This window comes from Stegostoma tigrinum, chromosome 16 (genome assembly GCF_030684315.1).
Source record: "Stegostoma tigrinum isolate sSteTig4 chromosome 16, sSteTig4.hap1, whole genome shotgun sequence".
In the NCBI taxonomy this organism is placed as follows: domain Eukaryota; kingdom Metazoa; phylum Chordata; class Chondrichthyes; order Orectolobiformes; family Stegostomatidae; genus Stegostoma; species Stegostoma tigrinum.
The window spans coordinates 4,002,661-4,024,436 of record NC_081369.1 but is presented as its reverse complement, the minus strand read 5'-3'; the positions used below and the strand labels follow the sequence as shown (position 1 = coordinate 4,024,436).

General features: G+C 40.0%; 1 protein-coding gene across 1 annotated transcript in view; it reads left to right on the top strand.

Annotated features, from left to right (window-relative positions):
• The window catches only part of hydin (HYDIN axonemal central pair apparatus protein), a 654,146-nt gene that overhangs the window by 41,603 nt on the left and 590,767 nt on the right, over nt 1-21,776 (top strand). The window contains exons 5-6 of the mRNA XM_059651568.1: nt 7,888-8,022; nt 11,692-11,891. Of these exons, the coding sequence (XP_059507551.1) occupies nt 7,888-8,022; nt 11,692-11,891 (335 nt within the window). The remainder of the gene's footprint in view (nt 1-7,887; nt 8,023-11,691; nt 11,892-21,776) is intronic.

Sequence of the window (21,776 nt, the reverse complement as noted above, 5' to 3'; positions counted from 1 at the left end):
GGGGCTATGAGCAGGTTCATTTGAGCTTAACTTTCAAAAGATTCCTACATGCAGGCTATGGTTCAGAATGCATTGTGGTAGCTGTGAGGATTGTTGAATGCAGGCTCATGAAACTCTGGGATTGGATTAGTAATCCTGGAATTGGGACCTGTCTGCAGTTTAAAAGAGTTCCCATATTATTCCAACTCAGTGAAAATTCAGGCCTTAATCCTTGTGCAGAAGTCCTTTCTTAAACTTGAAAGCAGATGAAGTAAAACCACAAAATATATCTCTAATCTCAAAATTCAACTACTACCTCTTCTCCGCTTAAGTACAACAATTGTCTTGACCACACCAGTGCAGGAACTTATTTCCAAGGGAATTTGGAAGTTTGTTTACTTGAGCTTATGCCCTCGCTTATATTCTCCAATCTCATTCTCAATCAGATGTTTGCCTAGCTCTTTATTGAAGGAGTTCTTTGTAGATACATTCATTTCTCTGAGGAATTGGCGATGGGCAGAATCTAACTTTTGATCCTTAGGCTCTCTAAGTTTGTTAATGTTGAATATACATGTCATAACATTGGAGCTCATTGACAGATAGGTTGCTTGAATCTACATCATGAAGAAATTTATTACAGGATCAATTTCTATGGGTATACTCCACTATTCTGCTCAATATTAATGTTAAAGTAATAATATTTGTTTCAATGTGATAGAATACTCTCCACTTCCCTGGATGAATACAACTCAAGAGATTCAGTAACGTCCATGGTAGGATGGCCTGTTTGTAGTCTATTTATTGCCTTCAACATTCACTCCTTCCATAACAAACACAGTTGCAACAGTGTGTGCAAGACACGTTGCAGCAATTCATTGGATCTTCTTGGATAGCACCTTCCATACCCGTGACTTCAACCACCTAGAAAGCAAGGGTAGTAGAGCATGGGAATACCATCACCTGCAAGTTTCTCTCCAAGGCACACACTATATTGTAATGAAATCCTGTCTTTTTTGTTCTGTCTGTTTTGTATTGTGCAATGTCCTTTAGGGAAGGAAACTGCCATCCTTACCTGGCCTGGCCTAAATGTGGCTCCAGACCCACATCAATGTGGTTGACTCTGAACTGCCCTCTGGGTAAATAGGGATAGGCAATAAATACTGCCTAGCCAGTGAGGCCCTCATCCCATGAATGAATAAGAAAAAAAAGCCAGCCATCTGTAAATTCGTAATATTTCAAAATAGCTCCAAGAGATTGTTGCATGCCACTGTTCCGGTATATTAGCTGCATTCAATATTGCTGAAGTAGAAAGATGTGGCTTGTTACAGGGTTTTCAGTAAGTTACACAAAACAATCCCAGGTTTTCTGAATAGTCAAGTGTTATGCAGTTGAACAAAGGCAGTCAGAAAAGAAGGTTGATACTTTTGAACTGCTAGCCAGTCAGTTATTTAGGAGCGAGAGAAAGAAGCCCATTCTGTGAAGGTGTTGCTGTAACAAGTTCCAAGTCATGAGGACTAGGGAGAATTCTGTGGAAGCACAAAGTGTAGCTGAATGTTTGGGTTAGGGCTCAGGAAAAGCCATGGGAGTTTTGGGGGCTGGAAGAAGCCATGTGCTACTAATAGTTCAATGCAGCTGAGAGCAAGGGTAAAGGAAGCCCACAAGCAGTATTGATTTTCCATGGCTGAGAGCCCAGAGAAACAGTTACAGTACCAACTCGGTTAAGCTAGCTTAAGAAGTCCGTGAGAGAGCAGCTTTTGAGGGAGTTCCAAAGCTAAACCCTCAGCAGAGAAAAAATATAAATCCCATGTAAAGTTTAATGAGATTTGATTACCCACAGTGCCACTAAAATCTGGGGGTTGTTGTGGAACATATGGGGTTGATCTTGACTGCATTTTCTGTTTGATGTACTTTGTTGGATGTTTAAACATGGCTTGCCTGCCTGTCATATTTTCCTTCTGAATGTTGGAGATCAGTTATAGAGTCATAAAGTCATACAGCACTGAAAGAGACTTTCACTCCAACTTGTCTGTGCCGATGAGATTTCCCAAATACCTTGTCCCGTTTGCCTGAGTCTGGCACATATTTGTTTAATTGTCCAAATGCCTTCTAAATGTAACTGTATCTGCATCTACCACTTCCTCCAGCAACTTATTGCACATATGCACCACCCTCTGTGTGAAAAGGTTGCCCGAGATTCACTTTCGACTTTGACAAAATAGGCATGCCATCTGTGGGCAGCAGCAAAATCCAGAATATACCAATCCCTTAGCTAATACAAGGTCAAAGGGTGTCTCTTAGCAGAACCATAAGGAATAGAAGCAGGAGTAGGCCATTTGGCCTGTCAAATCTGCTCCACCAATCAATAGGACCATGGCTAATTGACATTTCTCACGCCCACTGTCCTGCCCTTCCCACCTCCAAAGGGACAACTGCAAACTCCTCTTATCCGATGGCTGCTAAGTCCATCAATTAGTTTTCCTGTTAAAAAAATAGATGCTTGTGCAGATGGGAAAATATGGTCAAGTCGCACTCCCCCTCCCATGCCATGCCTGCATTGATCAATCAAAGGGGAAGCATGAGCAGGGCAGGCCAAAAGACTTCCTTCATGCATGATTGGCATCATTCCGCTTCTCCCCAATACCTCCACAACCCTCCAGGACTGGTCCCATATTTCCTAATCCTTTGGGATCTCCAGAACCCACACTGTTTTTGTTCGTTCTTTTTTGCCCTTGGCCACTTCTTAGCCTCACCCGTCCCTCTCAATGCCCCATTTTGGAGCAGGATACGTGGTGCCGGCTGATACATCATCCCCTCCCCTACTCTCCCCCACCGAAGTACACCTTTGGGGTTAAGTTGGATCAAATCCAGAAGCTCCCTTCCTGTCAGCATTATGAATGCCCTACTCCTTAAGGACTGCAGTGGTCCATGAAGGCAGTTCATCATCACTTTCTGAAGGACAATCAAGGATGTGCAATTAATGCTGGCCTATTCAGCAATGTTCACATTCCATGAACAAATAAATGAAACAAAAATAACACAATTGTTTTCTGAAAGTAAAACCAATTCTAACATTGGGGTGACTGTAGGTCAAACCATGAGCTTGAAAAATTTTAAAACACACCCTTAATTTGGTGTTAAAAAACACCTATCCATTAGTTGTGGAACTGATTTTTCCAAATGAATGAAATCTTTAGAAGCAGTAGACCAAGGAGGTCTTCACTTGCTTTCCTGTTTAGATTTTAATATGTCACCAACTCCTTCAATAAAATTCAAAGGGCATGTTACGTGGCATATAAACAGACTGGAGGTGACATTAGTAAGGGGGACCTTGAAAATTGGCCGTGGTAAGTGTTGGATAACAAAGTCGAGAACAATTCTCAATTGACTCACTTAACATGTGTCCTGTTTCATTTCTTGGTAAAGTCAGTCAACAAACCAATGTGTCTGTTCAATGTGTATTAAACATATTGATTTATAAATATTGATAATCAATTTTAGTTTTAATTATTAACCTTTCCACCTTAGTCAGATGCTATTGAGGAAAGTCTAGACTGCAGCATAGAAGAGTGACAACATCTAAGGAGAAAATTTAGTCTTCTGAGCTGATGCCTGGTCACTCTAAGATCAATTCAGCTCGCCCCACGTCCCACGCATTTCCTGGAGTCTTCCAATTTCTTTTTCTCCATGCTTTTCCAATTGAAAAGTCCTGATTGAATTTGCCTTCACCAAATGCTCAGACAGTGTATTCCAGATCCTAATTGCACGCTGCACAAAGAAACTTTTGTGGTTGTTTGTTATTTGGCTATTCATTTTTCATGGGTGTCCTGTAGTTCTTGACCCTTTTGCCATCGGGTCATTGCATTCCATCTGAACTTTTTCTCCAGACAGTCAGAAGCCTTCCAATCCATCATGTTTGTGTTGGCTGAAAGAGCAACTCATGGTGCTATAACCCATTTCTTCTCTGTCATCCTGTACATTTTTCCTCTCCAGATAATGATCCTATTCTGATTCTTCAGTTAAACCTGCTTCCACCATGCTCATAGGTAATTATTTCTACATCCTTAACCACTCACTGCTTAAAAAAATCCCCATGTTGTCATTGCTTCTTTTGCCAATTACCTTCAATCTGATCTTTGGGCAGTACGGTGGCTCAGTGGTTAGCACTGCTGCTTCACAGTGCCAGTGACCGGGGTTCGATTCCACCCTTGGGCATCTGTCTGTGTGGAGTTTGCACATTGTCCCCATGTCTGTGTGGGTTTCCTCCGGGTGCTCTGGTTTCCTCCCACAGTCCAAAAGTGTGCAGGCTAGATGGATTGGACATGCTAAATTGCCTGTAGTGTTCAGGGATACGTCGATTTGGTGGGTTATGAGGGGATGGGTCTGGGTTGGATGTTCTGAGGTTCGGTGTGGACTTGTTGAGCCAAAGGGCCTGTTTCCACACTGTAGGTGTTCTATGATCTATGATCTAAACCAGTTCTAAAGAAAAGTCAGACCAGACTTGAAACATTAGCTCTGTTTCTTTCTCCATGGATGCCACCAGCACTGTTGAGTCAATCCAGCATTCTCTATGTTGGTTCAGATTTCTGGTAGCCACAGTATATTGCTTTTACAAGTTAAACCTATGCTGCCTGGTTCTTGATCCTTCCATCAATAGGAACAATTTCTTGCGGGCTACCCTGTCCAGAAGGCTTGTGATTTTGAATAGCTCAATCAAGTGTCATTGCAAACATCTCTTCTCCAAGGAGAACAGTCCCAATCTCTCCAATCTATCCATATACTGAATCCTAGAACATGGAATCTCTTCTACACGCTCACTAATGCTTTCATATTCTTCCTAAAAAATGGGAATGCCCATAATGGGGCACAGTTCTGCAGGTGAGATTAAACCAGTGCTTCATAAAGATTTAACATAACCACCTCGATTTTGTAGCATATGCTTTTTTTTAAAAATGCAATTTCACCTGTTCCACTTCAATGCTCAACTACACTTGGGTCCTGCTGCTGCATCCCTCCGTAGAATTGTGCTCTAATTTCTTTGTGTTTTTTTAACCAAATGAATCTCATCACAACTTTTTGCATTAAATGTTGTTAAAAACTTGTCTGCTTATTATACCAAATTGTAAATGTTCTTTTGAAATTGTGCACCATCTTCCTCAAAGTTCACAATACTTTCAAATTTTGTCTTGTCTGTACATTTTGAAATTGTGCTTCCACCCCCACTGTCTAGTCATTAATGTAAAGCATGAGTCCTAAAACTGAATCACTGGGAACTGCTCGCTGCTACTCTATTTCTTGTCACTAAAACAATTTCTTATTCATGTTTCTGTTTTACAGCAGGAGTTGTAACTTAGCTCACAAGTATGTTTGGTACTTTAGTTGTACTTGATTGTATCCAAACTATCTGTTCTTTAAAGGCAGCCCATTTTTCCATTACAATTTCCCTGCCAATCTTGGCTTCTAGTTTATCTGGTCCTGATTCAAACTAGACTGTAGTCAGCTTTTTCCTGGTTAATTATTTTCACTCTGAATTGTTCCTCGAACTTTTCCATAGCCAACCTAAATTTTATTCTTTCTTTATTCTTTCATGGGACATGAGCATTGTTCACTGGGATATCAGCCTAGTTTTAATAATGAATGATTAACCGTCAGACTCACACCCCTCACCTTTTGAACTGAGTGGTTTGCAATTAAAAGTCAATCACATTGCTGTGGATCTAGAGTCACAAGATAGCCAGGCTAGGTAAAGATGGCAGATTTCCCACCCTAAGGATATTATCGAGTTTTTGCAACAATTGATAGTTTCAGTTTCAGATTTAAATTGCACCAGCTGAATTCATGTCCCTTTAATATTAGGCTAAACCTCTGGGTTATCAGCCCACTGATATTAATACTATGCCACAGTATCTCTGAGACAATACAATACAACCTCTAAATGTTACCATTTCAGGTCTTAAAACTCAGAATTGCCCTGAGGAAGGTTGCCGGATCCGAAACGTTAATTCTGTTTTTTCCTTCACAAATGCTGCCAGACGTGCTCAGCTTTTCCAGCAACTTGTTTTTGTCCCTGATTTACAGCATCTGCAGTTCTTTTGGTTTTTCTTTTCTCTAAATGTTACGCACTGACACTTGTTCCAGTTGACCCACCTTATTCCCAACAGTAATATCACCCTTCTCATCAGACTTGAAACATATCAGTCGAATAACTTTTCTAAACACTTTCTAGGATTTGGCCCTCTCTGCCCTTCATGCTAGTACTAGACCAATTTGTATTTGGACAACTAAAGTTCCTTTTTGTAACTACTTAACGTTTTTACTTGCAAATTAACTATTTAATCTGTCAGTACAGTGCTGTCTTCTAAGTAGTGCAGTGAAGTGTAAGTTTAGAAATACCCTTGAATTGTTGGAGTGTGGTTTGAACCTGTGATCTTCTAACTTGAACGTGAACTGCGCCGTGGTTGATATAAGATCAGAGAGATGTAGATACGACTATTGTTGTGAAGATAATGTGGACTGAAAGGGCTTTGATGGGATCATATTTCCACTGTCATATCTTGTCAGGAGCAATCACACAGTGGCATTTTCCATTAAACTACCAGGATGGCTTTTGACAGCATCAGACAGGATTAGCAGAGAATATAAATGTTAAGCATTGATAAGTGTTTCTAGTTTTTCTGGGATGGCAGGGCAAAGTCATTGTGACAGTTCTTTGATGTTAAATAATCTCAAGTCTGCTGTACATGAAAAACGAGGTGCTGAGAATAAAATCATTCCATCTAGTGTATTAATACTCAACATCATTTGACTGTTTGTGGAACACTTGAAAAATGGTTCCATATGAGTTGAAATTTTTATTAAAGCATATCTGACACTGGGAGGGGCCAAATGCGAGTTGAGAGGGTAGTCAGGCCAAGTTGACAGATTTGACTGACTTGCACATTTTCGCTTTCAAGAGTCAGAAATAGTATAGAATCATGTATACTGTCTCTGGAGGCTGCCCAGAGTGAGATTAAAGATAGGCAGATGGAGAAGCCAGAAGCCTGGAATGGCCTTCTGTGTACACTGGGATATCAGCTCAGCTTTAATAATGATGGTCAGACCCTCAGACCCCCACCCCTAACCTAAACATATTCACTCTGTGGTGGGTTGGTTGTGGAGTAAGGGTGAGGGTCTCAGATTGAAGGAAGCCTGGATGTATTGGCACCATGTTTACCTCTCCTAACACTTTCTTGTCATACAAAGCACTTATTCAAGTGGACCAACAAAGCAATGAGGTCAGCTATAAGGCTAATATTTAGGGTCCTCAAAAATCGATTTCAGAGCCTGTTCAGAATTTGTCGCGGCTTGAAATGTAGTATGACACATCCAAAGTGTGGAAATATTTTTGTGTTGTCTGTAATATTTGGTTTTGGGATTCAGCTATTGACATCTTGTGGTTGGGATGATTCACTCACCAACTTTAATGAGAAATATTTAATGAGAAATGACTCTTTTCTTGAACAATATGTAGTTTCTTACAATCTGTTGGGGCCTTGCAGCCAGCACCCAATCAGTGTTTCTGTGATATCTTAACATGAATCTAGTCACTGAACATTTGTAACGTAGTTTCTTTGCTTTCTGGCCAGACTGATAGAGCCCCTGCCTTTATTACATGAGTGTTAAAATAGCTGATGATATGTACATCATATTTTACTGAATTTAGACTTTCGTAATCTGAATCTGTAAGAATAAGTAATTTTTAAAAAATGCTCACTGATTATTTTGTAAAAAACTATAATGATCATGATTTCACAGCAATATAGACGGTTCCTACTTGTGAAGCCATATTAGAGCTAAGTGTGGACACTTCTAACAGTTTTGCTTACTTCATAAAATTTTGTCCTGTACTAATTTAATAAAGCATGTTTTCAGGTCCCACGGATGGTTAAAGTTATCCAGGGGGATTCTTCATACTTCAGAATCATCTGTCCTACTGATGTGGGTCGTAAAGTGGCACCAGGCATGACCACAACCTTCAAGCTAATTTTCAAACCTGAGGAAAACAAGGTGTGTTAACTGGGCATGGTATTTATTACAAAAACAATTCAAGTGTTACAGTGGAATCAGATTAAAGCTGGGGATGGGCAATTGGTGACTGCATTTTAGGTGCAATATAGTCACTGAGTACTCAAAAATGGGATGTTATGTGCATGCACGCTTCCAAAGGGCGTGTGCAGGATTTTACCGGCTTGTACATGCATGCCTAACATACATCAGCGGCATGCAGAGGGGTTCATGAGTACAAGGCTGATTTGACACCAGAAGTTCAATTTCCCAACTCTGCATTTCAGTCAATTCAAAGTCAATTACAACCAGGAGACCATTAGATATTGGAGCAGAAATTAGGCCATTTGGCCCGTTAAGTCTGCCCCATCATTCAGTCATGGCTGATAAGTTTCTCAACCCCACTCTCCCACCTTCTCCCTTTGACCTGAACAATCAAGAACCTTCCTATCTCTCTGTGGCCATGAATTCCATAGATTCACCACTCTCTTGTCTATAGAAGCTTCTCCTCACCTCTGTTCTAAAGGGTCTTCCCTTTATTCTAAGGCTATGCCCTCAGGCCCTAGTCTTTCCTGCTAATAGTAACATCTTCCCAAAGTCCACTCTATTCAGGCCTTTCAGAATTCTGCTAGTTTCAACTAGATCCACTTATCCTTCTAAATTCCAACGAGTATTGATCCAGAGTCCTCAAACGTTCCTTGTATGTTAAGGCTTTACTGGGATCATTCTCGTGAACCTCCTCCGGACCTGCTCCAGGGTCAGTACATCCTTTCTGAGATATGGGGCCTAAAATTACTCAATATTCTAAATGTGGTCTGACCGGACCCTTATTAAGCCTCAGAAGTACATCCCTGCTTTTATATTCTAGTCCTCTCAAAATAAATGCCAACAATTATCAGCAAATAAAGTTACAGAAGTGTCATCAGTAGTGCTATCCAGCAGCTCAAGCTTTTACTCACTGATAATCTGCTTAACATTGGTCACTTTGGGATCTGCCAGGACCACTAGCTCCAAATATGGATGAAAAAACAGAACTTCAGGCATGAGGTGAGAATATTAAGGCAGTATAGAAATGCATTTGATGTGATGTAGCCCTAATATTTGGAGTCAACTGGAATTGGGGAAAATTCTCAAAACAAGATTAGAGCAGTGACCTCAGCTCAACTATTGACAGCAGCTTCATTGATGACAATATCTCCATTATAGGGTCAGAATGAGGATGTTTGCTGATTATTGCACAATGTTCAGTTCCAGTTCACTATTCTTTGAATACTGATTCAGTCTGCGCTCATATGCAGCAAGACTTGGACAACATTCAGGCTTAAGTTGTTTATGGCAAGTAACATTCTTGTTGCACAAGTTTTGTAATGACTACCTCCAAGAAAAGAACAATTACCCAGGCAGCCTTGACATTCAATTGCATTAACATTGTCAAACCCTTCACCAGCAACATTCTATAAGTCACTACTGTCAAAAACTTAATTGCACTAACGCACACAAATCCTGTTGCTAAAAAGTCAGGTTAGAAAGTTGAGTGTTCTGTGGTGAGTGATTCATCCATTGATTCCGCAAAGTCTGTTCACAGTGTCCAAAATTCAAGAATGTGTTGAATTATTTTCTGGTTGCCTGGATGAGTTCAGCTCCAACATCGATTAAGAAGTTCAACACCAGCAAAACTAAATAACCTCCTTGATTACCACTACCTCGAAACGTTTCCTCCTTGTACCACCAACACATGTTGGCTGCAGTGATGACTGATTGCAAAATGCATTGCAGCAATTTGTTAAGGTGTCTCTAACAGCATTTTCCAACCACACCTACATCAGTCAGAAAAACAAGGGAACACGTGGGAATACCTCTACCTATAAATTTCCCTCCGAGCTACTGACTTGAAAATCTATATGGTCCCTTTGTTGTTGGATCAAAGTTATGGAACTTGCTTCCTAACAGTGCTGTGGGAGCAAGTTCATTACTCAACTGTGACTTGCCACCACCTTCTTGAGGCAATTGTGGATTGGCAGCAAATGCTGGGATTGCCAGCTAACCCTACATCCCATAACAAATTATTAAAGCCAATTCCACAGATGAAGGTAAGAGAGTGGGTAGGGTAGATGACCCGTTTCATGTTGCAAAAGTCTCTCACTGACTCAAAATAGTGAAACAGACAGGGTAGGGATACTTTCTGTCCCTTACTACTTCCAATAAGAAAGATGATTGTGAAGGCAAAGGAACACTTTAATAAACAGTAAGTGAAACTTTGACAAGAAGCAAGGCAATTTTACGTTAGTGCAAAGCTCTAATCCTCCCCTATGGCTTACTGAAACAAAAATGACGGCCTGCCTGTCAGAAAATGCAACCAGTCTACCTTCCCCTTTGTTACCTGTACTAATCAATAATGCAGATCTTGGGGAAATTGGAAAAGTACCTTGACCTCATAACAGCTTCTTGTTCAAGAGAAGTGATTGTGCCCTTTCCCTCTCTCCCCTCTATACCTGCGGAGGTAATTTCACTTTATCTGCTCTCTCCATCCTCATTTTACTACTCTGACCTATAATGCCACCTTTTTTTCACCCTGTTTCATCCTCCCTTCCCCTGCCCACCTCCCAATGTACATCTGCCTCTTCTCTGGATCCAATTGCCTGTTCTGTGAGTAGAAACAGAAATTCAGAGCAGGAGTAGGCCATCTGGATCTTGGAGCTTACTCTGCCATTCAGTACGACCACGGCTGATCCTCTATTTCAGTGCAGCAGAAAAATGTTCACCACTACGGTATGGCTTGCTACCACCTTCTTGAGGTAATTGTAGATTGGCAGTAAATGCTGGCGTTGCCATCTAACCCTACATCCCAGAAACAGTTTATTAAATTAATTACAAACAGACTGAAGAACAGCTTCTTCCCTGTTGTTACTAGAATTTTGAACAGACCTCTCAAATGTTAATTCTGAACTCTCTCTCTGCACCTTCTCTGCAGCTGTAACACTGTATTCTGCACTCTGTTCTGCTACTCTGATGCTCTTTGTACAGTATGATCTGCCTGTATAGCACACAAAACAATACTTTTCCCTGTATATTGGTACATGTGACAACAATAACTCAAACTCAAGCTCAGTTGCTCAGATAAAGAATAATAGACTAGGTGGGGCGTATGACCCATTTAGTGTTATCAATGCCATATTCACATTTTCTTCCCATACACCTTGATGCCTTTAAAAATCTAAAAATGCATCTATCTGTTCCTTGAATATATTTAGTGATTTGGCCTTTTGTCGTAGAGATTTCCACAGGTTTGCTGTACCTTCTCAGGTGAAATGTTTTCATCATGTCAGACCTAAAATGGCCTTCCTGATTTCCTGAGAATATGTTCCTTTGTTCTAGACTCCCCAAACTGGAAAAACATCCTCCTTGTGTCTGCTGTGTCCACTCTTGTTTGAATTTTATGCAATTTAATCAGATCCCTTCGCTTACTTCTAGACTCTAATAAATACAGGCCCAGTTGAACCAATCTCTCCCCATAGGAGAGTCCTGCCATCCTAGTATTGGGCTAGTGAATCTCCACTGCACTCCTTCTATGCAACTGAATCCTTTTTAAGTAGGAAGACTAAATTGCATGTAAATTGCTATTCTTGTGAAGAAGAAGTAACCAATTTCATAACTGATTTTTTATTTTTTCAGGACTATAGCCATGAATTGATCTGTGTCACAGAGAGGGAGAAGTTTTTGGTGCCAGTCAAAGCTATTGGTGCACGTGCTATCTTGGACTTCCCAGATTTTATCAATTTTTCCACATGTCCTGTCAAATACAATACTCAGAAGATTCTCCTGGTTCGGAACATTGGTAAAAGAGAAACTAAGTTCACCCTCCAAACTCAAAAGTAAGAACAGTAGTCCCATTTTCTTTTGTGGTGAATCAGGGCTGGGGAAAGAATTTAATGATCACTGAAGACGCTGGTGTTTATTCTTGACCACTAGTTGGTCATGCTGTTGAACAGCAATAATATTTATTGCTCTGGTCAAAAATTCTGTAATTTTTCGACGTGAATGATCAGGGGAGATTAATTACACTCAAATAAACCTGGACTAATTACCTGATACAGCAGGGGAATTCAGCTTAGAGAAATTGGAAAGTGATATACACTGACAAAGGAATAGTTGAATCCACTCGTAACATTTGAGAAGGGAAAGGTTTTGGATGTAATGGAAACACCAAATGCTATAAGTATTCTTCAGCTCAGGGAACATCTGTGGAGAAAGAAGCAGAGTTTATGCCAGAAATTATATCAGTTATGTCCAAGACATTGAGTGTTCCTCCAAGCATTGCTCCCACTGTATCCTGTGATCCACATTCATGGCCGTACATTGCTGTACACCCATGCTCACCTTCTCTTATTAGCAAGGCTGACTGTTCCTTTGTCAAAGCCTTCCTGGTTTGCAGTTCTGTTTCATTTTTCATATCCCAGGGCTTTAGCAAAAAGTTATTTTGGGCTTAAATTTTTAAGTGTCAGTATTTCTCACCTCAGCACTGCAAAAGGCAATGGGAGCACACCCCTGCTTCTGACTCTTGCCCCTCAGTAATTAAATGTTCTATGGAGAACGTACTAGCTCAGGGAGCATGTGCTAGCATATCTGAATAGTGATGGATGTGCCACTGCAAGGATTTCACCAACTCCAGCAGAACAAAGTGCCATGAGCTTAGGCTGAAGGTAAGTCAGGACACTCCTGGCAGTTCAAAAGGAGGAGAAGTGTGATGTGATGTGAGGGCCAGATTGCAAAGGTGGGGCAGTGTAGGAGACAATGGGGTTGACGATCCCGTTTCAGGAAAAGGGATAGCTATTTTTGAGGTTTTTTTGACAAAAGTCCATGTAGAAAAACATGCTGAACCTCCTACCCTACCCTGAAGATTCCCACAATATTTTTATTACAACCAGACAGGAAGAAACCTTTCAGAGGGTTTCAGTTGGCATGAGAGCAGATAGGTTGCCTGAGGCCTCACCAGCTCTCGCTATACAGTAAAATGTATGGCAGATTGGGTGTGAGTAGGTAGGTGGATGAAAGGATTGATGAAGAATTCTCCAGCTTCTGTCCCATTCCTGCAAACTCACCAGCATCTGTAAAATTCTGACCTTGGCCTTCCATTTAGATGTTAAGGACTGTAGGCTGGAAAAATAGTTTAAAAAGTGTTCTGAAGAAAGGTCAGGACCTAAAATGCTAACTCTGTTTCACACTCCACAATTGTTTTCTTACTTAGTAAGTATTTCACACTTTTCTGTTTACATTTTAGATTTGTGGCATCCTCAATGTTTTACTTTTACGCAGAAACTCTGCTGAGCTTTTTGAGTAATTAGTCTTGATGTATCATGCTATTCTCCCATTTTCTCACATCATTAATTTTGTTACTTCAACTCAGACTAATGGATCATTTGCAAATATTTTGGGAAATACTTGTGTGTTAGGATCTCATCTGATGGCACTACTGGACAAATCAAATCCCAAAGTGAAATCTGGCTTGATTGTTCATAGAATTTATATTTTCCTTTTGTTTACTGTCAGACATTGAAGATATTTACAAAAGGCTGACAAAGTACCTTTTACAAAGGAATTACAGAATCACAGGATCAAGAGAGTTGTTATGGTTTAGAAGGAGGCTACACTGCCTGTTGTTTCTGCACTAGCTAAGCATTTCTGCCTTCGTGCCACTCTCCTGCAGTTTCCCTATTACCCTGCCATGTTTTTCCAATTAAATAACGATCTATTGCTCTCATGAATGTCTTAATTGAATGTCTCTACCATACTCTACCACATATTCCATCATCTAACCACTCACTGTGTGATAAAGTTTTTTTGCCTTACAGTTGTTTATTTTGCAAATCACTTTCAACCTATGTCACATGGTTTTTTCATTTACAAGTGTGCACAATTGCTGCCCATTTACTCTGACTAGACATGCGGTGATTTTGAAAACTTCTGTTAGACCTAGAAATTGTATATGTTTATCACAGAAAAGAAACACACAGACTATATTACCCTATACAAGACCTATTGGACCAATCCCCTCACAAATATCTAAAAAAAAGTATTAGATTGTACCCCCAGCAATAATTTTGCAAATACTCAAACATCAGTGAAGAACCACCTCTGTTTCCATACTAAAGCTTCTTTCACAGCTGACATAGCTATACTGAAGTTGCCTGTAGTAATTTTTTGCTGTTCACTTCCTGATTGTGGTTTGCTTCAGCTAATGTCTCTCCAAGTCCCTTAAATCAAGCTTCATCTCACTAATTCCTTCACAGTTGTTCACTAGACTTCATGTCTTTGACAAGATTGCAAGATGTCTTCCTCTTTGACATGCTCAAAGCGTGCTGTTTCTGGGCTTTATTTCCTACTAACTTCTCAGCACTTCAGGCTTGGGAGCTGCTAATAACAGACCTCTTCTCTCTCCCTCCCTGTTCAGTTAAAACTCAAAGTCAGCAAACATCTCAACGATTATCTCCCCCAAGTGGCTTGCTGGTCATTTGGCTAAAATCATATGACTTGGAAATGTTCTTTGGAACTCCGTTGTAGGTTGCGGTGTTCCCACATTTCTGGTGCCTTTGTCCTTCTGATGGAAGTAGTTATAGGTTTGGAAAGTGCTGTCTTGAGAGCCTTTGTGAATGTCTGCAGTGCACCCTGTAAATAGTGCATCCTGCTGCTCTGCTGAGTCATGGATGGACTGAATGTATGTTGATGTGAGGCCAATCAACTGGGCTGCTTTGAAGTTTTTGAGTGCTGTTGGAATTGCACTCATCCAGGCAAGGGGGCAGTTTTTGATCACCTTCGTGACTTAAGCTTTGAAGACGGTGGACAGGTTTTGTGGAGTCAGGAAATGAGTTACTTGCTGAAAGATTTGTAGCCTTTGACCTGCTTTTGCAGCCATGATATATATATGTGCTAGTCCGGTTCAGTTTCGAGACAATGGTAACCTTCAGGATGTTAATAATGGAGTAGTTAGCAATGATAATATCACTGAATGTCAAGCGTTGATGGTTAAATTCTGTCTTATTGGGTGAGGTCATTGCTTGGCACTTGTGCTGCACAAATGTGACTTGCTATTCATCAGCCCAAACCCAGATATTGTCCAAATCTTGTGCAGTCATCAGTGAACATCACCACTTCTGAACTTATGATAGAAGGATGGTCATTGCTGAAGCAGATGAAGATGGTTGAGTTCAGGACATTACCCCACCGAGATGTTCTGGAGCTGAGATGACTGACTGATTGACTCCAGCATTGTTAAGGCTTCTTGATGCCATACTGTGTTAAATACAGCCTTAATTCAGTGCTTAAAACATTTTTCGCTGTTTCAAATGTTTCAAGTGGAAGTGCTAAAAATAATTTCAAGCAAGTTTCTTTTAATGACTGGGAACATTGATTTTCTCTGGGAAAGCTGAGAGAAGAATTTGCAAAAAGATATTTAGGGCTGCATGGTGGCCCACTGGTTAGCACTGCAGTCTCACAACGCTAGGGACCTGGGTTCGATTCCAGCCTCCGGTAACTGTGTACGGAGTTTGCACATTCTCCCTATGTTCTGCGTGGGTTTCCTCCAGGTGCTCTGGTTTCCTCCTACAGTCCAAAGATGTGCAGGCTAGGTGGGTTGGCCATGCTAAATTGCCCGTAGTGTTCAGGGGTGTGAGGGTTATATGGGGATGGGTCTGGGTGGGATGCTGCACAGGGTGGTGTGGACTTGTTGGGCCGTAAGGGCCTGTTTCCACACTGTAGGGAATCTAATCCAACTCAGGGAGCTGTACATTTTCATTCTCATACTGTCCTCCTCTTCTTGATGCTCCCAATATCCTGATTTGCCAGCATCTGCTGCCTGACTAATATGTTTCTTAATCCAAGTAATTTACGAGAAACAGAAATATCCCAAATTCTGATTTCCTCCAATATGGCACTGATCAATTTTCCCAACCTCTGCATCATTGCGCCAATGTATGCCCACTGATTTTTAACTTGCTAATCAGTTTGTTATTGATTCCCAGTGTTTATCCACTCACTTGCTTTGAGCTTACCTCTGATGTTAAAGCTCTTGAGAAGTCTACCATGTTTGTAGGATGATTTGCGCTGTCACTTCAAAAATATGCAGCGATCTGATTAAACGGGAGATGTGATTTTGATTGCTTCTTAAAAGGTTACTATGATACTGATTGGTGTTCACATTTGATAACTGAGTGGGTACCATAACTGCTTTTCACTGTTCTATGTTCCCGTCCAGCGTGACATCTTCTCACTCCTGTCAAGTGGTATGTCCTTGCGTGTTTTTGGGTTTTTTCATAGGATAGAGTCACAGAATCATAGAGGTCTACAGCATAGGAAAGGCCCTATATTCTGCTGAGTCTATGCCAGTCAAAAATAACCACTTAACTATTCTAATCCCAGTTTCCAGCATGAGGTCCATAACCATGTATGGGTACCACTTTAAGGCAGCATTTATTGTCCACTCCCAATTGCTGTTGAAAATGTAGAGGTGAATTACCTGCTTGAACCGCTGCAGTTCCATATTGTAAGCGATCACACATTTTTCTTGTTTTTATTTGGACTACAGACAGAAATGGAAGTTAGGCTACTTTCACTGAAAAGATAACAGAAGGGTTTATTTCAACTTGAAATATAAGTGTTGCATATTGTTGAGCTGTGCTATACAATAATGCTTTTTGGCAGAAAAAGGGAAATCGAGACTGAACAGCACCAAAAATCTTTTCAGCTAAGGAAATTCCACTCAACAGTAGCTCTCTGATTGGTTCATCTGCAGACTATTAAAAAGTGCCAAGAGTAGAAGGGAGAAAAAATACATCTAGACTGTAGACAGCATCCTGCCTCTCTCTCACAGAAAACCCAAGGAAACTTAATGGAAATCATGTAAGAAATGATCTAAGTACCTGATCAATCATTGTACCAAAAGAAGACCAAACAACAGCACCTCTTCATTGTGGAAATCAAAAAACGGCTGTAAGCAGAAAAGGATTGCTCTCAATTAAGTTGTGACAAATGTTTAGGGGCTTGTCTGAGATTTTTTGAATCAGGACAATTTAAGATTGGGTATGGAGTTAGTGTAAGTTTTAAAGGATAAAAGAACAGATACTAGATTTCTCAGACTAAAATAAAATAGTATTAAAAGCAGCTGAAATCTTCTTGCAACTGAAAGAGATACCCCTGACTAATTTATGTAATGATATGTGCTTTTGAGACAGAATTGCTCTGCATTGTTTCGCTTGAAGGAGGATGTCTATTCCATGATTAAAGTAGAGTAATGGCTTTGGGTTTTTTAAAAAATTTTAGACAATAGAGGCATGAGTTATGGAGTCAGGCTCACGCAGACCCACAGTTTTAGTTTTTGTCTTCAGTTGTTGCAGTTGGGGTTTAGCATTGAAGTTGCTAGATACAGCTGTCTCTCTGCTGCTGCAAAAGCTTGAGTGTTCTCTCTGCTGCTACATTCCTTCTTTTAGTGTTCCTTCTCCAGGACTGAAGGAGCTACCAAGTGAGGAAAATCTGTTTTGCTGAATTTGTCTTTGTCAAGAGAGTGTTTATGGGACGCTGGAACAGTTGATGAGTAGTAGTTAAATAATATATTATTTTGTTATATATTTCAATAGAGTTAAAGTTATCCCAATCCTTTTTTGTTTGTATTTTAACTGTGATGTAAGAATCAAGTGTGTTTTGCTTATAGTCTAGTAGTTTAACCAATTGAATCACGTCTGGAATGTAGCGCCTTGCACTTGCCTCTAAATAAGATAAAAGTTAGGGTCCAGGCCATCTCCTTGATGTGTTTTGAGGGAGCTTGGTCCGGTCCATAACGATTAATAAAAGCTAGAATGATAGCATTAGCAAAAAATTACATGTAGAATTGCATGCCAGAGTAAAGAAGGCAGAAATAATTGAAGTATTAACACAATATTTGGGCTTGGTATAAACACAAGAGAGACCCCCAGGTACTCTAAGTATTGAGACATTGGAGTCAAATTAGATTGAAATACAATTGCAGCCACTTCAGTGGGAGGGAAAAAATTGAAGCATCTGGAGAACATAGATCAGAGAAGACAAAATAAGTGCTTTGAATTTGATAAGAAGGGAAACAGTTAGTCTTACCTTTTTCTAAATAAATGACCTAAACTTGGGTGTTGGGAACTATTTAAGACATCATTTCAAATGGAGATCATAGGGTTGTTAATTTTTGAAATTCTCTACCCCCAGTTGAATCATTGAATACATTTAATGATGAGATAGATAGGTTCTTGAAAAATAGGGGAGTCAGGAGTTCAGGTGGAAAAGTAGAATTGAAGACAATACCAGATCAGCTCTGATCGTGTTTGATGATGAGGCAGACTTGAGTGGATCTTTTGGCCAGCAGCTCCAAAAGGTGGGATTCCTCCTAAATGAGGGATGCCATTAGTCAGTATAATCAGCCCGCAGAGCATTTTGGCTGCAGGATGGGCTTCCAATGGACAAGTTTGAGCCAAGACTGCAAGCCCTCTACATATTTCTACTCTGTATGCGAGACTGTGTATTTGCAGAAGTGAGAGTTTGTGGGTGGGAGGGAGGGGATGTGTTGTGTTTGAGTTTGGAATTTGACAAGGGATTTGAAAAGGGGATGGATGATGCATGTGTGTTGGGGGGTAGTCTGAGTGAATTGGACAGCCCTCTCCCTTCCAGAAAACCTATTCAGAAAGCAGGCTGGGAAAGGACGAAAACCTAGGCTGAAATGTAACCACTTCCCACTCCGACTTCTTTATTAATTTTGCTGAGGTCAGCTAGGAGCATGTAGTGTCAGAAGTAAACCAAGGTCACTGTTACTTAAGCCTAACTTAGCTCTTTCCGAATACCCACCCTTTTCACTGATGATCTGCACTTGGATCTAGATTGCCTTGGTCTAACTTTGCTTCTTCACTTACATGATAAAATATATAAATGAGTAATTAATAATCAAATGTTTTGCTTTGGAGCTTTTTAAAAAAACTGTCATGGTTCCTGTTGTGCCAGACCTTGTCTTTCTAATGTTTACTGACATGAGAGAATGATTTAAACCTGGGTCTGCTGCAAAAGAAGTTGGATAAGCCTGATATAGTCTAATTCTCAAAGGTAGTAGGGCAAGTTGATAAGGTGGTTCAAAAAGAACATTGGCTACTTTGCTTTTAAATTGTGGATTAGAATATAAGTGTAGAGATCAGGGCAGAACTTTATTAATGATTGATTTGATCTCAGCTGGATAATTCTGGCCACAGGATTTCAGAAAAGATATACAGGCCTTCAAGAGGGTTTATAGAGAAAGTTTATTTTTAAGGAAGATGTTCAGGGATTAAGGACTTTAGTAATGAAGAGTGGTTGGAAGAGTTAGGAACAGAGATGATTAAGAGACAAGCTAACAGAAACATTCAAAATGTGAGGTTTTTATTTGGGAGAAACATTATTTTCTGTGAGGAATAGATTAATACTCAGAAGACACATTTTTAAAATCAGTGACAAAAGATCTCCTGGAGAGAAGAGGAGAATTTCTTTTCGTATGTAAGAGTTGGCAGAATTTGGAATGCTCTATTTTAAAGGCTGGTGGAAGTTGATTGATAAATAATGTTAATAAAAGTGTTATAGAGCAGAGGTTGACCCTGCTCTGAGAACTAAAACCGAAACACCCAAAGAAGAGCCCCTCGCCACATTATCTGTTTAAGGAGTGTGAAAAATGGTGTAATCTGCTTTTCAGCAAATTCTAGTCGGTAAATAAAATAAATCCCTGACATTCACTTCAAAATCAACAAGTAGCAATTTACTTATCTCACTCTAACAGTGAACAAATTAGCTAAACTATTAACAAACTGAATCAATCCTATCTAACGACTAACTATTCCTGGATAGAGCAAGTTTCTAACCGTATGCTGTTCCTATAAATAAAAGCCCCACTTTTATCTAAACAAAATCTAGTCTCTCAAAATTACTGCCAGGTTGCATGTCTTCTGGAATATTCTGTGCCTTCTCCATCAATTCTTCTGTCAAGAATATTACTAGTTGTGCTGTCGGTACCGTTGTTATTTAGATGGTGCTTTCCCCAGGACAGAGGGAAGGTTGTGAGACCCAGCGACTCTGTCTTAAGAGCTGAGGGCCATTAGCTCTGGCAGATGGCAGTTTGCTCTGGGGTCTTTGTCCAACTGCCCCCTTCTTTTTATACCCTTGATGACCTCAATATTTCTTACAATAGGATTGATCATATGTTGTCAAAACCATCTAATTTAAATTTAATAGGTTTTTGGTATCTAAGCTCGTTGTCTTCATAAAGCAGCCTGCTAACTATGTGGCCTTTTGATACAAATGTCTCAATCAGATGCTGTCTGTGTACTTGCAAACTTTCAAACTGCTTTATTCATTTCTTGTCCATTTATTCATTCTTGGGATGAGGGCATCACTGGCCAGGCAGCATTTAATGCCCATCCCTAATTGGCCAGAGTGGAGTTAAGAGTCAACACATTGCTGTAGGTCTGGAGTCATATGTAGGCCAGACCAGGTAAGGATAGTAGTTTTCTTCCCTAAAGGGCATTAATGAACCAGATGGGTTTTTCCCAACTATCAGCAATGGATTTATGGTCATCGTTAGGCAATTTTTAATCTCAGATATTTATTCAGTTCAGTTTCCACCATCTGCCATGGTGGTGTTTGGACCCGGGCTCCCCAGAATATTATCTGAGTCTCTGGATTAACAGTCCAGTAATAATACCACTAGACCATCGCCTCCCCATTGTCTGCTCACAGCCATCCATTTTAAATTTCTAACCACAGAAAAAGCACATGATCTTTTAAAGGGACCATGCAATGTATGTCTCCCCAAGCATTCTAACTTCTTGTCTCCAATCCACAAGTACTCTACCCAACTTGGCAATATTTCCCCGCTTAAGAAAAAAACACCCTCATTACGAAAAGATAACTTCTGTTTTTCTTTTTAAACCTTAACTCCACTATGTCATTAATCTAGAATTACATATTTTATACTAATTTTATTTGTAAAACATTGAACACTACCGTTTCTATGGTATATAAACACTTTCTTAAACTTGCGATAAGGCATCTGAGATATTTTCATGACCCACAACATGTACAATTTGTGAATTAAATGCTTGTAACATGAGAGGCCAATGAAATAATCTGGTGTTCTTGTCCTTAAATCTTTTCAGAAATGTCAAAGGATAATGATAGGTATATACAGTCATCTCTGATGCATTGTTTGCAATGTAGACATTAAAATGTTGTAAGAACATTACCAAACTCTATAACACATTTTCAATGGACAAATATTTTATCTGGTGGCTATTAAGTTTTTATTTGAAAAATAACTGATTGGCTTTTCAATTTCATAATCCTCCTCTAACAACACGGCCCCAACTCTTACATCGCTAGTGTCAATGGTGACTTTGAAGGGTTTCAAAAAATTTGGCATGGCAAAAACTGGTGCACTGGTTAACACTGCTTTTAAATTTTCAAATGCCTCCTGGCATTGTTCTGCCCACTAAAATTTTGTGTTTTTTTTAACAAATCGATCAATGGTGCTGCTACGCTACTATAGTTTGGTACAAATTTCCAATAGGATTCACTCAATCCTAAAAATCATAGCACTTGCTTCTTCGATTGTGGTCTTAGAAATTCCTCGATGGCCTTTGTTTTCATGTTCCTCAGTGTCATCCATCCGTATCTGATGTTGTGCCCTAAGAATGTCACTTCTGCCTTCGCGAATTCTGTTTTTGCCAAGT